At 44.8% G+C, this 17,704-nt stretch overlaps 1 protein-coding gene across 3 annotated transcripts in view; it reads left to right on the top strand.

Moving 5' to 3' along the window:
* rgmd (RGM domain family, member D) overlaps positions 1–17,167 on the top strand; it is a 104,567-nt gene extending 87,400 nt beyond the window's left edge. For all 3 annotated transcript variants that reach the window (XM_048559412.2, XM_048559411.2, XM_048559413.2), the window contains one exon: positions 16,271–17,167. In XM_048559412.2, coding sequence (XP_048415369.1) covers positions 16,271–16,930 — 660 coding nt within the window. In that variant the 3' untranslated portion in view covers positions 16,931–17,167. The remainder of the gene's footprint in view (positions 1–16,270) is intronic.
* The last annotated feature ends 537 nt before the right edge of the window (positions 17,168–17,704 follow it).

The following is a 17,704-nucleotide window of genomic DNA, read 5'->3' as shown; positions in this document are numbered from 1 at the left end:
GCCATGAGGGGTCATAGTTTTAAGGTGTTAGGAGGAAGGTATCGGGGAGACATCAGAGGGAGGTTCTTCACCCAGAGAGTTGTGAGCGCATGGAACAGTTTACTAGTGGTAGTCGTGGAAGCGGAGTCATTAGTGACATTTAAGCGACTGCTGGACATGCACATGGACAGCAGTGAATTGAGGGGAATGTAGGTTAGGTTATTTTATTTTTGGATTAGGAATATTCCACGGCACAAGATCGTGAGCCGAAGGGCCTGTACTGTGCTGTACTTTTCTATGTTCTATGTCCTAACATAGGTTCTGTGCAGTTGAGGATCACTGATGTTGAGGCAGCAAGGGTGAATGCAACAAGAGGTCAGAATTTCTGTGGTAGTGTTTACGTAACAGGAGAGGTATGGAAGAGTTATGGTGTGATTGACTCAGATTCTGTAGAGGGGCATTGCATCAGCCAAATGCATATCTTGCATTTATATAGTGCCTTTTTAATGACATCCTGTAGAGAGTAATGGAAGTATGATTAGATAAAGTACAAAAGAAGTCTAATATGTGGCCCTAAAATTTTGTTGGAGCCAGGTTTGAGAGTTTCTAATTGTCCTGTTCAAAGATATTATTACACTTCTCTGGACCCACGAGGCTTTAACCTTGGCTTCCTGGCTCCAAGTAATGTACACTACCACCGTGTCACAAGAACCTTGCTGGAGGTTCTAAGATGAATTATTTTTGAGGTCAGCAGCATGACTTAAGGAAACTATCCCCGTGTTGGGACCTAGTTGCTTGAAGATAGAGCTACTCGTGACGGGGGCAGGAAGCTGGGTGAATTTGGTTCAGGGTCAGTTGGATGTTGCGGAGTTGGAGGAAACTGACTTTGAGAGATGTTCAGGACTCTGGAGAGAATTAGTTTGGAGAATACATGGGTAAAGAGTCAGTACTTTATTTTGAGAATAGTAGTCACGGCAGTGTTTTCAAGGAGTTCACAAGAGCTAAATGTCTAGTGTTGTCAATTAACTTCAATTGTAACTTGCCACTAATGTTAATTGTAGGACAAGTCTGATTGTGACTGTTCCTGGCCAAGTGCATACAGAGACCAAATCAAAGATATGCAGGTTCTGATAGTGTGATGGGTGTACATAACGTAGTTTACATGTATTGTGGTGGAGTGTGGCTTTACTAAATAACATGGGCTTTGGGGGACTGAGAGCTGATTCTGGGCAGTGGGTGTGGTCGTACCACTGGGCTGGTGCCAGATGAATTTTGGTGGGCGATAGCTGAACACTTGGATATGAGGCTTGAGAAAGGACAGTTATTGCCCTGGTAACCAGAGAGCTGAATCAGGAACAGGGCTAGATTTCAAAGTTTACCACCCCCCTGATTTTGGGTTTGGACTGGGCTGCTGTGGAATGGCAAAAGTAAGATCGCATTTTACAAGCAAACCGCTGCTTGGTGTAGGTGGTGAGAGTTTAATGGAAATAAATGAGGCAAAAGATTATTTGGACAGAGATGAGCTCATAGTCTTTGTCACACAGGATAGAAACAGACCCTTTGGCCCAGCTAGTCCATGCCGAACATATTCCCAAACTAAACTAGTTCCCTCCTGCCTGCTCCTGGCCCATATCTCTCAAACATTTCCTGTTATATTTAGATTTTTTTTTAGTCTTAGACAGCCCCTGTTGAGGCAATGTATCAAAGATGCAACCAAATGGTCATACAAACTTTCTAAAAAAAATAAACAAACATATTAAAGAAGATGATATTTGTGGATGTTTTCTAATTCAACCTGTTCAGAGATATTATTTGCACATCTCTGGAGTAGGTAGACTTTGAACCTGGGTTTCCTGGCTTAGAGATCGGGACACTAATGCTGCATCACAAGGATCCTTGCTTAGGCTCACTTATGAGCTGCAAAAGCAGACATTACTGGATAACACCCAACCAATCAGCCAGCGTTGACAGTGAGCAGCTCCTGTCTTCGGCACTGTTGACCCACATGAACCTGGATTCTGTGCCAACTGAGTGTTTTCTTCCATTTCCAACTTCCAGCAGCTTCAATATTTTCCTCAGTGATCTTTCTTTGAATCAGTGACTACCCGGATTATTTGGTTGTTGTTGTTGGACCAATCAATTTTCGCATCCCTCCGTGGCCTGACATTTCCCCATCTGTGACTACCAGCCTTCACAGCCTCTGAGAAATGGAAGGTGCATCTTGGAGCTTCAAAATGGCACATGTTTTTTTTTGCTGAAATTGCTCCTGAGACCTAGAAAGGGGTTCAGTGGCAATGGAGGTCAGATATTTTCTGCTTGAGGCCTGAGGTTATCTGGGAAGAGGCCTCTTTTCCTGACTACTGCTGACCAACACAAGGTAGAACAAAGTATGAAATGACAGAAGCAGCTGGCTGCCTTTCTAAAAGCAGGCCTTGCAGGAATGGCACTAACTCCTGATGTGTAGTGCCAACGAGCCAAGCTTTCACAAGTCAGTAGCTCCCTGAAAATACTTAACTATAAGCTCTTTCTAGTTTCGTTGGTTCTTTCAGAAGGCATCATGTTGCAGACAGTTCCTCGGCATTTTCACTTACAATATTATCCAAGATGTAGGGCTGCTAGGCTTGAATATGTGGATCATGGTTAAACAACAACTGGGACAAAAGTTAGACTGGCTAAGACTAGGAAATCCCTTTTATAGATCTGCATTTATATTGAGCCTTGCATGTGCTCAGGAAGAATGAGTGGTTTTTGCCCCATGAAGTGCTTTATTGCAGGATAGTCAGTACATTGGGCATATTTTTAATGTAGCTATTGTACTTTTTAAAAAGTTTGAAAGTAGTGTGGCCTATAGCCTTATGTTCAGAATCTTGTAAAACCCATCACTTTTCCTCAATGATAGTAGGAACTGCAGATGCTGGAGAATCAGAGATAACAAGGTGTAGAGCTGGATGAACACAGCAGGCCAAGCAGCGCCAGAGGGATAGGAAAGCTGATGTTTCGGTTTATTGACTTCTTACAACTAGTCACAGATGACCTATTTCTCAATTAAACAGAATAATTCCACAATGGAAAGATGCATGCTTGAATCCAGAAGAAAGTTCAGTCAACGACTTTAGCACAAATGCTGCAGATACTATTGTGTGTTTTTTGAACTGCATAATTAATTTATCTGAGAGAATTGCAGAGTTAACAGAATCCCTTTTTAACAAAGGCAGTATGCAAACAAGTGGGCACTGAAGCAGGAGATTTAGATGATGCAAATAATTATTGCCAGACCAATGAACAGAGGTTTAAGGACAGAATAGGGCTTTCAAATTGATATAAGAAACAAATGAGCACTTGCTTTCAGAAAAGGTGAGAAGTAGGAACACTGGGGAGCAGATAAGCATAAAGAACCAGTCAACAAAGAGTGTGGAATCAAAACCAAAATGGGGGTAGGTACTAAGATCTGAAGTTACCAAAGCAATTCCATAATCTCTGGTTTCCCTAATGAGAGAGAGAGAGAGATGGAATTTCTACATGCTGTTGAAACCTTTCTCTTCTTACGTGGTATGTGAACAGAAGCAGCATTTTTTTTTACAGCTATGGCAAGCCCGAAACTGGATATTTGCCAATTTTTCTTTCTCTCCATTGGGATGAGGGACCCTGCAGTACTAAATTGGTAACACAAACGAGCTTCCAATTAGGGGTGAATAAGCAGTTTTGTGCTGTGGATTCTAATCCTCTGGGAATTGGTCCCACACTAATTCCGCTAAGAACCAATCTCTGTTTCAAGGCAGTCAGCCCAAACTGTATTCATTGTCTAGGGTCCCAGAAGCAACATGGTGCTCCATTCAAACTCCCTGCACTATTCAGTCCTTTCTAGGCTGTGCTTGAACACAGCTATTTCTGCTTCTTAATGGACCTTTTCAAGTGTGTTTTTAAAAAATATGTTTTCTGTGCGTGTATGTTGCTTTTTTAGTCTTGTTCCCTCGTATCAAATATGAGCTTTCTTTAAAGGATGCAATTGCTGACCATGTTTTCAATGGGCAGTATAGTTCACTGCGTTTCATTCCTGTTGTTTTAATTGAACAGCTTAGTTAACACTGTAAAGTGAAAATTGTTTGCATTTCATGAGAGTTTGAGTTGAAAAGTAAGCAAATTCTTGGCTGCTTTTTTAATTAATGTTTAATGGTCCAGTTCCCATCACTTTTAATATCTGTGACCCTGTGCAGTAGTCAAACTGTATAACACAAGTACAAAATTTTTAAGTTTATCTAAACTGAGAAAACTGTTTCTGATTTACAGCATCTGCAATCACAGACATTACTTAAAAGTTTGGCAAGCACGGCAGCATCTTTGGAGAAGGGGTCTGGGTTGAGTGACCCTTTTCAGAACTGATGATAGCTAGTTATGTTTGATTCTAAATTTAAAGCTGGATGTGAGCTGGGTTTCATGAAGTGAGAGACAGCAGAAGAGGTGAATATTTCTGATGCTGTAGTTAAGAGTGGAGTTAGACTCTTCTGTATTAGCTTCTCTGGTTGAATATTGCTGCACAACATCTCTTCTCAACAGAAGACTGGCAAAGTTGCAAAATGTTGGAGACAATTGGTCCATGACATTGATTTACAAGCAATTGAAATCTCATTTAATTATGCATTTTTTTAAAAAATCACCATATCCAAAATGACCCCTCCTTTTCAAAGGAGTTAACGTTGTGAATCACAAAGAGAAACTAGTGTATGCCAGTATTCTGTATCCTATAAGCTATGAAGGAAGAATTTTCCAAGTGTTTGTGAAGTGTGGTGAAGTCATTGGGAATGACCATTTGCAGCATGTTGAACAGCCGTGTGACAGCTACCTGTCAGGGCACTGGAACAGGAAGTGCATATTGCTGACAGCATCGTTGTGTGGCCACGCCACACCCATTGTTGGTGCCACATGTCTTCACCAGCTCTCTCGTCAGAGTAACTATTTCTGGTTGGAAATTGAGCTACAGTTGTAGAACACCTACAGTATGGAAACAGGCCTTTTGATCCATCGGGTCCATACTAACCCTCTGACGGCCATCCCACTCGGCACACCCCCAAATCCCTCTAACCCTGTATTTTCCCTGGCTAGTCCACCTGGCCTGCATTTCCCTGGTTACTATAAGGTAGTTTGGTATGACCAGTCTACCTAACCTGCACAGCTTTGCACTGTAGGAGGAAGCTGAAGGAAGCCCACACACATGCAGGGGGAGAATGTGCAAACTCCACGCAGCCACTCAAGGGTGGAATTGAACACAGGTTCCTGAGCCACCATGGTGCTGTTAAGGAGTGTAGTCTAAAAATTAGAGCCAGACTGTTCAGGACAGATGCTTCTACGTGCACGCGTAGATGTCTGTAATTCCCTCCCACGGGTGGCAGTTGATGCTCAATCAGTTAATGTTAAATCTGAGATATGTTTTTGTTAATGAGTTGTAACGCAACAAAAACAGAAGTAACTGGAAAACTGCAGCAGGTCTGGCAGCATCTGTGAATGAATAAAATCAGAGTTAATGTTTCAGGTCTGGAGACGTTTCCTGAACCGTTCTGCATTCAGAGGAAGGGTCACCAGACCCAAAACATTAACTGACTTTTCTCCTCATGGATGCTGCCAGACCTGAGCTTTTCCAGCAACATGTTCCTGATTTATAGCATCTGCAGTTCTTTCAGTTTTTTTATTGAGTTGTAACAAACTGCCAGCAAGTCCCATTTGCATTATTGAATTGATATAAATTGCGCTTCTTTAATATTTTATTAAAGAGTAGTGTTTGGAGAGCTGATAATGTGTTGCATGATAAATCTATTTGTACTCTAATGTTGCAATTGCACAAAATGATCCATGTCTCTTTAAAAGTGTGTTCGGGTGGACTTGTTGTGTCAGTGTCTTTTACTGATGCAGTTTATCAGAGTGAGCTGTTGGGTTTTTCCACTTCATCCCAAAGTTTCTGGTTACACGTGTTGGGTGTGTAGCCCACCCCCTGCAGTTACTTTAGCAGCAAACACAGCTCCCTGTAAAGCACATGAGGGTAATTCAAGTGTAAAACAATGTTTAAAGTTGCAATGTGGTTAAAAAGGCCATTTGTCCGGTGTAACTGAAGTCCAAATGGTGTTCAAGATTGGTTGATGCAAGAAAAATGTTCCAGATCATGGGGGAGTCCAGAAGCAGGGGGTCACAGTTTAAGGATGCAAGGTAGGCCATTTAGGACTGAAAAGGAGAAATTTCTTCACCCAAAGTAGAGCCTGTGGAATCTTCTACCACAAAATGGTTTTGGCCAGAACATTGAATGTTCTCAAGGAGTTAGTTCTCACGGCAAAAGCGATCAAAGGATATGGGGAGAAGGTGAGACCAGAGCTGGATGATCAGCCAGGATCATATTGAATAGCGTTCCAGGCTTGAAGGGCTGAATGGCCTACTCCCACTTTCTGATTTTGCGCTGCTTCTACTTTCCCTCCGTGATTCCGTTTCCCTTCATCTCTTCTGAACTTGAATATTGACAAGTTCTTCCTTATTCTCTTTTCTCTTCTATTATTACTTGAGTTTGTCTCAATTTATGAAGTTAACTCGATGTGCAAGTCAGGCCTCTTAGAGCTCTATTCATGACACGGTAGGTTGAGGCTGTTTTAACATTCCTGCATAATATTTTGTTTGACCAGAAGCTAAGTGTACGCAATTTTTGAAGTACAGCTGATCAGAGGAGTAACGTTCTGATGGTCTGGATGCTAATGGGAGGCTGGTTCATGTGAACAGCAGAAGCCTATGGGTACAAATGCATGGTACAGGGACAACACACATAATGTCCTGCTGGACCTGAGGGTAGGGTGATGACACTCTTCAGAAACTTGAGGTGGAGTAGGATCCTGGTTAATGATCCAAAGGGACCGTTAACCATCTTCCCCCATGTGGTGTGGGTATAGAGTTGCATGTAGGTCGGACCAGGGAGAGATGGCAGATATCCCTCCCTGAAGGACATCAGTGATTCTGGTGACTTACTATAACCAACAATGGTTACATGAGCACCATTAGGCCAGCTTTTGCTTAGACTGCAGATTTTTATTGTTTTTGGATTGTGGTCTGCCATGGTGGGATTTGAACTCACGTCCCCTCTGGAATGGTCATAAACGTTAGGATTTCGCAGGAAGGTTTTTGAAATGCTACAGTACGCACCCCAAGCCCGGTCTAAGGCTGCAAAGTAATGGAGATGTCACTGTGCCCCCTGTGGCATACTTTTTTTTTCTCAGCATGGCAGGTCACAGTGCTGCCTCCTGGGCTGCATTGGTGCTTATCCCTGGGCGTATTCCCGGACCCATTTGGTTAGGAAGCCTTTGCCAACAACACCAGCTACCCCATCCTCTGTGATGTTCATGGGGAGGTTGGGGGGGGGGGGTGCAGTGCTGTGGAAATGGTCTTTGACAACCCCCCTCACATGGTTCTGAGAAGTTGCGTAGACCCTGTGCCAGCAACCATCAACACCAGGCAGGCTTTGCTGTATTGGGGCTTCTGTTTCTTGGAATTTAATAGGAAAGCAGTTTGATATCATAGGGACTCTGTGTTTGGATCATACAGGCTGCTATTGCTAGCAATGTAGACTGACGCCCTATCTTGGCATGTGCCTGTGTGTCTCAAATGATGTGTTAGACTCTGCAATGGTTATCATCTTAGGATTTTGCAGGAAGGTTTTTGAACTGCTACAGTCTCTTTCTCACACCCCCGCCCTGAATTTCCAACCTGGTACAGTTGCCCATGTTAGTTAGTTGGGCTGAGCTCCAGTATCAACAGGCAGTGCGTTGGAGAGTTACACTGGAGCTTTTCACAGAATTTAAAATGTTACCTGTGGAAAAATGTGTCCGTGCGTGAACGCAGCCACTGTTCCAAGGTGGGTCCTTGTACATATCAGTCAGCCAACAGATCGTCAGCATCTCGCTAGGGTCCTGTCTGCCACTGCTCCCCCAACATCTACCTCTTCCCAATAATTCCCCTTTACCGTGAGAAATATGACCATACTACAGGTTCCACCGAGGCACCTGTCTCCTTTACCACATGGTGGAAGTCTGATTGCAAATGGCTGCACAATCAAGCCAGTTCCTTGTTCAAAACACAGAAGGAATTGACCATCTCGGCTGTCCCTTTTCCTCCAGCACTTCCTCCAGACTCAAACACTCGAGGCTTAGTTGTAGGACTTCTTGCTGGTCTGAAGTATTGTTGAACTGTGTTGGTTTGCTTTAAAGCCGGACATTGCCTGTTAAGTTCTGCTTATTACCGGAGTTCAACCCACCTATCTAATATTAGAAAGGAAGATATGGAAGATTTATAAGGATATTGCCAGGATCTGAGCTATAGGGAGAGGCTGAACAGGCTGGGGCTATTTTCCCTGGAGTGTCTGAGTCTGAGGGATGACCTTAGAGCAATGTAAAGTCATGAAATGCATGAATAGGATCAATAGACAAGGTTGTTTCCTTGGGGTGGGGAATCCAAAACTAGGGAGCATAGGTTTAAGGTGAGAGGGGAAAGATTTAAGAGACCCAAGGCACAACATTTTCACATGGGGATGGTGCATGTATGGAATGAGCTGCCAAAGGAAGTGGTGGAAATTGGTATAATCTCAACATTTAAAAGGCATCTGAGTGAGTATGTAAGTAGGAAGGATTTAGAGGGATCTGGGTCAAAGGCTGGCAAATGGGGCAGGATTTATTTGGGATATTTGGTTGGCATTGACATGTTGGACCAAACGTTCTGTTTCTGCGCTGTACATCTGACTCTGATTCTATTTATATGGTGCATTTTTGAGACATTGAGTCATATCAACAGCTAGTGGAATTTAACTTCCATCAATAAAATCTGGAATATTGAACTAGTCACTGTAATGTTGACCTTGTAACAACAATCTAATCTGGTTCACACATGTCCTTTCCAGAAGGATGGTTGTGATTGCTGTAGAGAAGGTGCAGAGGAGATTCACCAGGATGTGCCTCCGAGACCATATCTGGAGCTACTGAAGTGTTGGTCTCCTTTTCCTTTTAAAAGGAAGAATATAATTTCATTGGAGGCAGGTCAGAGAAGGTTTGCTAGGATGGTCCCTGGCATGGAGGGGTTGCCTTCTGAGAAAAGGCTAAACGGGGTGGGTCTCTACTCACCAGGATTTAGAAGAATAGGAGGTAATCTCATTGATACACAGGATTCTTAAAGGGATAAACGCTGGTAGGATGTTTCTCCTTATTGAGAGAGGGTTGAGGACTAGAGAGCTTAGTCTCGGCATAAAGGGATGCTGATTTAAGACTGTGATGAGGAATTTTCCCGGGTGGCGGAGTATCCTTGGAAGTCATTGCCACACAGAGTTGTGGGACAGAGTTCTTTGTGTATATTTAAGGCTGAGGGGTTTTCTTGATCCATAGGCAATGAAGGGTCACAGAGAAAATGCAATGGATGTGAGGAATGTCGGGTTTGCCATTCTTGTCGTATTGGATAGCTGAGTATGCTCGAAGGGCCAAATGACCTACTCCTGTTCCTATTCGTTTTGGATGTTGCCTGGGCTGGAGTGATTCATTGAAGAGAAACTAGATAGACTGCAGTTCGCTTCCTTTTAGAGCAGAGAAGGTCACAGGGAGGGCTGGATTTGATTGAAATGTGGAAAATAGGAGTGGAAGTAGGCAATTCGACTCCCTTAAGCCTGGTCTGCTGCAGTATGATCACAGCTGATTTTCAAGCTCAGTACCCTAATCCCACAATCTCTTGATACCTTTAGCCACGAGCTATATGTACATCCATGAAAATACAATAGCTTAGCCTCGACTGATTTCTGTGATAGTGAGTTCCGCAGGCTCACCACACTCTAGGCGAAGAAATTCTTGTTTCAGTCCTAGAAGGTTTTCCCCTGATCCTTAACTGTGACCCTTGGTTCTGGACTCATCCACCATCAAGCAAATCCTTCCTGCATCTAACTTGCCTGGTCCTTTTGGAATTTCATAGATTTCACCTTGTTCTTCTAAATTCCAGTGGATCCAATCTTATCTGACTCAATCTTCATTCATCAGTCCAGTGATCCCAGGAGTTAATTTGGTAAATTTTTGCTGCATTCCTTCTGTAGCCCGAAATAAGGACACCAAATCTGCTCACAATATTCTAGGTGTGGTCTCCCCAACACCCTGTATAATTGCAGTAAAAAACATCCTTGCTCCTGTACTCAAATATGATGTTCCAAGGGGCATAGACAGGATGTATAAGGGGTCAGTGGCCAGGTGCACAGTTTTAAAGTATGGAGCAGCAAGTTGAGACTGGATTTGAACAAATAAATTTTCATCTGAGGGTTGTAGGTCTCTGCAAGTTGCTGCTTAAAAGGCTGGTAGAGATGGTAACCCTAAAGACAAAAACATTACCCTTAAATAGATTCAAGGACATAGATGGAGGGTTGTTGAGAAGTAAGAAATATTGCCAAAGCTTTTCACCCTAAACTCATTGGGATAAACAAGTGCCGTTGAGACGTTGGGTAGGGTTGCTCACAATAAGAGTATAAACTGCAAAATTCAAAACCAAATGTACATGGTTAGAGATAATGGGAACTGCAGATGCTGGAGAATCCAAGATAATAAAATGTGAGGCTGGATGAACACAGCAGGCCAAGCAGCATCTCAGGAGCACAAAAGCGTGTTTCGGGCCTAGACCCTTCTTCAGAGAGGGGGATGGGATGAGGGTTCTGGAATAGATAGGGAGAGAGGGGGAGGCGGACTGAAGATGGAGAGAACAGAAGATAGGTGGAGAGAGTATAGGTGGGGAGGTAGGGAGGGGATAGGTCAGTCCAGGGAAGACGGACAGGTCAACGAGGTGGGATGAGGTTAGTAGGTAGATGGGGGTGCGGCTTGGGGTGGGAGGAAGGGATGGGTGAGAGGAAGAACAGGTTAGGGAGGCAGAGACAGGTTGGACTGGTTTTGGGATGCAGTGGGTGGAGGGGAAGAGCTGGGCTGGTTGTGTGGTGCAGTGGGGGGAGGGGACGAACTGGGCTGGTTTAGGGATGCGGTGGGGGAAGGGGAGATTTTTGAAACTGGTGAAGTCCACATTGATACCATTAGGCTGCAGGGTTCCCAGGTGGAATATGAGTTGCTGTTCCTGCAACCTTCGGGTGGCATCATTGTGGCACTGCAGGAGGCCCATGATGGACATGTCATCTAAAGAATGGGAGGGGGAGTGGAAATGGTTTGCGACTGGGAGGTGCAGTTGTTTGTTGTGAACTGAGCGGAGGTATTCTGCAAAGCAGTCTCCAAGCCTCCGCTTGGTTTCCCCAATGTAGGGGAAGCCACACCGGGTACAGTGGATGCAGTATACCACATTGGCAGATGTGCAGGTGAACCTCTGCTTAATGTGGAATGTCATCTTGGGGCCTGGGATCGGGGTGAGGGAGGAGGTGTGGGGGCAAGTGTAGCATTTTCTGCGGTTGCAGGGGAAGTTGCCAGGTGTGGTGGGGTTGGAGGGCAGTGTGGAGCGAACAAGGGAGTCATGGAGAGAGTGGTCTCTCCGGAAAGCAGACAGGGGTGGGGATGGAAAAATGTCTTGGGTGGTGGGGTCGGATTGTAGATGGCGGAAGTGTCGGAGGATGATGCGTTGTATCCGGAGGTAGGTGGGGTGGTGTGTGAGAACGAGGGGGATCCTCTTTGGGCGGTTGTGGCGGGGGCGGGGTGTGAGGGATGTGTTGCGGGAAATACGGCAGACGCGGTCAAGGGCGTTCTCGACCACTGTGGGGGGAACTTGGACTTCTGGGATGTGCGGGAGTGGAATGTCTTGTCATGGAAGCAGATGCAGCGGAGGCGGAGGAATTGGGAATAGGGGATGGAATTTTTGCAGGAGGGTGGGTGGGAGGAGGTAGCTGTGGGAGTCGGTAGGCTTGAAATGGACATCAGTTACAAGCTGGTTGCCTGAGATGGAGACTGAGAGGTCCAGGAAGGTGAGGGATGTGCTGGATATGGCCCAGGTGAACTGAAGGTTGGGGTGGAAGGTGTTGGTGAAGTGGATGAACTGTTCGAGCTCCTCTGGGGAGCAAGAGGCGGCGCCGGTACAGTCATCAATGTACCGGAGGAAGAGGTGGGGTTTGGGGCCTGTGTAGGTGCGGAAGAGGGACTGTTCCACGTAACCTACAAAGAGGCAGGCATAGCTGGGGCCCATGCGGGTGCCCATGGCCACCCCCTTAGTCTGTAGGAAGTGGGAGGAGTCAAAAGAGAAGTTGTTGAGGGTGAAGGCGAGTTCGGCTAGGCGGATGAGGGTGTTGGTGGAGGGGCACTGGTCGGGCCTGCAGGACAGGAAGAAGCGGAGGGCCTTGAGGCCATCTGCATGCGGAATACAGGTGTATAGGGACTGGACGTCCATGGTGTAGATGATTTAAGATTTGATTTCATAATTGGATAGCTGAGCAGACATAAGTGTGTTATAACTGGAGTAATAACAGAGTCAATATATTTGGTCCAGCTCATAGTGTGGCACACTTAGTTTGCCAGAGCAGCGCCCGTACCCGCTCTCTGCAAACAAGAGGAACATGTTCAAGCCTTGCACGTTTTTTAAATTACGTGGGATTCTGGGAATTCTGATATTCCCTGTTGCTTCTCCATGGCATCACCTCAACTGGTCATTTTTCACTCTGGTATAAATTGTGATTGGCATTCTTCCTTTTAATCCTGATGTGTAAGCTTTAAACCATCAGCAGCACGTTTGTTTAATTTTTTAGAAACACCCAATATCTAGCCCACGTTAATCAACTGCAGCCCAGTTGGTAACATTCCCACATAATGAGGTACAAAGTTGTGGATTCAAGTCACACTCTTGACACTGGAGCATGTAATCCCTGGATAACAGTTCCAATGCTGTACTGTTGATCGTAGAATCCCTACAGTATGGAAGCAGGCCATTGTCCAATGGGGTCCACACTGAGCCTCCCACCCAGATCCACTCCCTCCCTGCATATCCTGTAGTTAATCCGTCTAATCTGCACATCCCTGGACACTATGAGCAATTTAACAATGGCCAATCCACCTGACCTGCACCCAGACAGTTGCCTGAGGGTGGAACCAAACTGGGTCCTGGTGCTGTGAGGCATCCGTGCTAACAACTGTGCTGCCATGCAACCCACACGTTGAGAGATGCCATCTTTCATCTGAGATTTTAACCCAAATTCCTGTCTCTACTATGGCCATATGAGAAAATGACACTTACCCTGCCCTTTTGAATTTTTTTGTGATCGTTGGCTGAAGCTTATCATTAAAGCAAGTGATTTCTTTGTGCTTTTTATGTACAAACTAAGGGAATTCCCCATGTTGCGATGTGAAGGGCACTGCCTCTAAAGTACAATGGGATGACCTTGTGGTGTGAAAGAAGCTATATAAATGCAAGCATTCATTTGGGAGCTTAATTGGTCCAAATGTCATGAGAAATAGAAATTTTCTAATTACTGTTCAAGGAGATGTTACGCCACACCTCTGGAGCAGGGGAGACTTGAACAGAGGCCTCCTGGCTCAGCGATAAACTCACTACCACTGCACCACTCGATCCCTGGAAGAGCTGGAACAGAGTAGTTTGTGAGAATGTTTGAGATTATTAGTCATAGGTCAGTGTTGCACTAATCCTTGGCACCCTACCCGATGAGAAGTGAGACTTTAGCCAAGGTGCCCACTTTTTATTTAGAAAAAGAAGCTTTGACACGGGTGGGCTCGCCCTGACAGCATAAGCTCCGAACACACACCCATTCATGCACCCATTGTGATTTAAATACTTGATATTGATGCTGACGATGAGCTTTTTAAAATTTATTCTTGTCTGAATAAAGAAGTTAGTCTGAGTACTTCATTGTCCAAATCCAAAGCAGTCAAAGATCATCAGCCCCTGCAAATTATTGGGAATGTGTATTTGAATCCAGCCTGATCCTGTAGTACTGCCTTGGCGCTAAAGCAATGAGGCTTCTCTATCAGTGAAATGCCTTGGCTTTCTGTTCCTGTACTGTGGATTGTACACCCAATCAAAACCAAAAACTACCTCCTCGCATCCCTGTTCCTTTCCTTCCTTTCCTTCCTTCCTGGCATTCAGCTTTGGTCAGAGTAAAGGGGTGTAGGCAAGACAATCTTTAATTCCTCTCACCTCACCTGTGAATGGATGGAAGGAAGATCTGGAGGTTACATCCAAGATTCAGGGTCCTAATGTAGAAGTAAATTCAACGGAATTCAGGAGAAATTCTTTCCTCGGTGGCGAGAATTCGGAGCTTGCTAGCAGTATGGTGGAGATAAATAAGCAATGATGCATTCAAGGGAAGTTGGCTAAACAAGAGTGAAAGATGTGGAGGGATGTGCTAATTGCAATGGAAGTGAATGATATGGAGCATAAACATGAGCATGTGGGTGACTCCTAACACCCTTTTCAAATGGCTGACCAAGCCACTCTGTTCAAGGCAACTCGGTGATGGGTAGCAAATGCTGGCCTTGACAGTAACAAACTGCCAACGAATAATTTTTGTTTTAGAATTAATACCCGCATTGAATGGCCTGTTCTGCCCTGTCAATTCTATGCATTTTTGCATAATCTGTTCTTGTAAGTTTCTTGTGCAATATTGGCCCTGAGGCCACAGGTATATGTCAATGAAGTCGATATGTCAGAGAAATGCTCTTTGAAATGAGAGTTTGGAGTGTGTGGAACATTTGTTGCAGTGAGCAGTTTTTAGGTAAAGATTTGTTTTGCCAGTTGCTGTCACTCAGCAATTAAACAATGATATTTAATGCATCTAGTTAATTGCTGTAGGGTTGCATCAGCACAACTGAGTGCAGGTATCTTCACTTAATCCACAGTTGATCTCAGTAGTTGACAACTTTTAGCTTATCCAGTTACTCCTGCCTGTTCAATCTAACGACCAGCTCCCTGCTTTCTCCGAGCCATTAAAAAATACCAGAACCTTCAAGAAAACAACATCAAACTTTTTATTGACCAGTATGGAACCAGGAGTGTACTGGTTGGTGAAATATTGTGGTTGACCAAGAGACCCGTAAAAGTAATGTAAAAGCACACACTAAGTAATAGAAACCTGATGCAAGGAGTATACAAATCACGGTTGTACTTTAATTACAGGATATATCACTTCCAAAAAAAAAAGTAATTATGAAACTTTGCCTTGAATAGAACTTAGCGGCAGTGCACCTTCTCACTCGCACCCTCGAGCACAGATTGTGATAATACTGTAAACGCAATATTGGTCGTTTTGCCCGTTTATCAAGAGGGAACATTCTCCAGGGCGCCGGTTAAAATGAAGCTTGTTTATCCCACCTTCGGTTGATGTTCAGGAGTGACTGAATCTTTTAGGTTAAAGACTTCTCAGACCCCAAGGACTATTATCCATTGCATTTCAATATGATTTTCTTTTTAAAAATAGTGAGATGTTTTGAAATAGTGACAAATAATGGTTAGAATAAGCTCTTCACAAATTAGTCTTTAACAAATGTTAGTTTTTTTTAATATATGTAAGGAAAAGGGTCCCTTAATTCAAATGAACATCCGGCCATCAGTAATTAGGGTGCCCCAGGAGGATTGGGTTTTTTTCCCAGATTATATTTTGTCTCTTCAATCCTTTTTTAAATGTTGAGAGTTGCTGAATGGTTTAATATGCTCCTGAATTTCTGAGGCTGATATCTGTTCTCTGATTTGAAACCAGACCGACCCAGCCATCAGTGGGAGCTGTTGCTGGATACAAACTGTGTGGGCCTTGTTACATCAATCTCTTCATCTCCATAAATGGCAGCCTCATTCTCTCAGATTTGTTCTCACTCTGCTCAAGGAGAACATTAAAAAATGGGAACAGGAATGGGCTATTGAAGCCTGCTCTGCCCCTCAGGATCAAATATTCAGTCACAGCTGATCATCCAACTCAGTACCCTGTTCCTGCTTTCATTCCATACCCTTTGCCTCCTTGAGCACCAGGAACTATATCTAACTCCTCAAACGTTCAATGCTGTGAACTCCACAGCTTTCTGTGTTAGCGAACTCAGCACTCCCCGGGTGACATTGACCAGATTTCTGCTGGGCGCTTCATAGCCCTTTGGCTCTGCATTCATTTTGTCCGGTCACGCCACCTTTAGTGTGGATTGACACAGCAAAGCAGGAGGCCATTCGACCTTTTTGTTTGGGCCTTTGCTGGCCCAGCTACCCATAGCCCCTCTAAATGTGTGAGGGACTGTGGAAATGTTTTGTGAAATACTTAAGAAATTTTGAGATGCTTTTTTATTAATCCTGACCTCTTGTGTTTGTGTGTGTGTTTTTTTTTGGGTTTTTGCAGATTACAATCATATTCAAGAGCTTCCAGGGCTGCACAGAGCAGAAGGTTTATCAAGCAACCACAGATGACCTTCCATCAGCATTTGTGGACGGCACAACAGGTGGCAGCGAGAAGGAAGGCGAGAACAGTCTGAGAATACTTGGTAAAGCAGGCACAGCCCAGGTCGAAATCCAGGCCCATTACATTGGCACCACCATCATTGTGCGCCAGGTGGGAGACTACCTGACCTTTGCCATCAGGGTCCCCGAGGAGACTTTGAATTATGCGGACGAGAGCGTGTGCCTGCAGCTCTGCCTGCACGGCTGCCCCCGCAACGAGCTTATCAAGGAGCACACGCTGTCCAGGAGCCCATCCAGTGCCAGGCTGCAGCACCCCCGGCAGGTGTACACGGTGGAAAGCGCCACGGCCAAGTGCCGGGAGATCCTCCAGGTAGAGGACGTGTACTTCCAGTCCTGCGTCTTCGACCTCCTGACAACGGGGGATCCAGCATTCTCCATGGCCGCCCACGGGGCCTTGGAGGACCTGAAAGCACTGCACCTCAATGTTCTCAAATTGCACAGCTCCCCCAGGACTGAGGAGGGCAGGAATGGAGCTCCACCCTGTCACCAGACAGCCCTCATTTACCTGGCATGTCTCGTCTTAGCAACAGCCCTCATGTAGTGAATGTGTATACCCTCAGATTGCAAATTGTCTATATAATAATATATTGAAGTGTACAAATGTGAAAATGATGTGTAAAGTGCCTGTACATATAGTTGTATTGTGTGAATTGTATGTTGAGAACCTTTGTTAGTAACTATAGAGATTTTTTTGCATACTCATGGTTTTAAAAATCCTTTTTCTTCAGGAGTGAGATGAGATGGGCATCTAATCTTTGCCTATTAAAAAAAAAAATCTGTTAAAGACTGACAAGGTCTGCCCTGTACTGAATTTGTGTGGTTGGCGGTGTTTTTGGGTTTGCTGTTGGAAGATATCCCTTTAAATCCCAACCTTCCCCGACACACTCTACCTCCCTTCCCCCCCCCCCACCCCCCCACCACCCCCACCCCCCCCGTTTCCCCCTCTTCCCAATATTTAAATATTTCCAGCCAGAGGCCACGTAAGAATTACAATCACCCAACTCTGCATCCTCTGCAGCTGATGGACAATACACTTGCCTCCATCAGTCAAAAGGTTCAAATCTCACTTTAGTACTTGGAGTGCAAAAACTTGGACCAACACTGAGTTTTAGGATGTAACAAAGTGCGGGGCTGGATGAACACAGCAGGCCAAGCAGCATCTCAGGAGCACAAAAGCTGACGTTTCGGGCCTTGACTCTTCATCAGAAAAGTTTTAGGATATGCTGTGATGTCAGAGGCACTATCTCTCAGTGGAGACACTCTGCTGAGGCTATTTGCACCCACTTGCAAAGGATGACAATAACATGCAACTCTG

The sequence above is a fragment of the Stegostoma tigrinum genome, chromosome 30, assembly GCF_030684315.1.
Source record: "Stegostoma tigrinum isolate sSteTig4 chromosome 30, sSteTig4.hap1, whole genome shotgun sequence".
In the NCBI taxonomy this organism is placed as follows: Eukaryota; Metazoa; Chordata; class Chondrichthyes; order Orectolobiformes; family Stegostomatidae; genus Stegostoma; species Stegostoma tigrinum.
The sequence above is the reverse complement of the archived record's forward strand: the minus strand, read 5'-3'. Positions and strand labels throughout refer to the sequence as shown.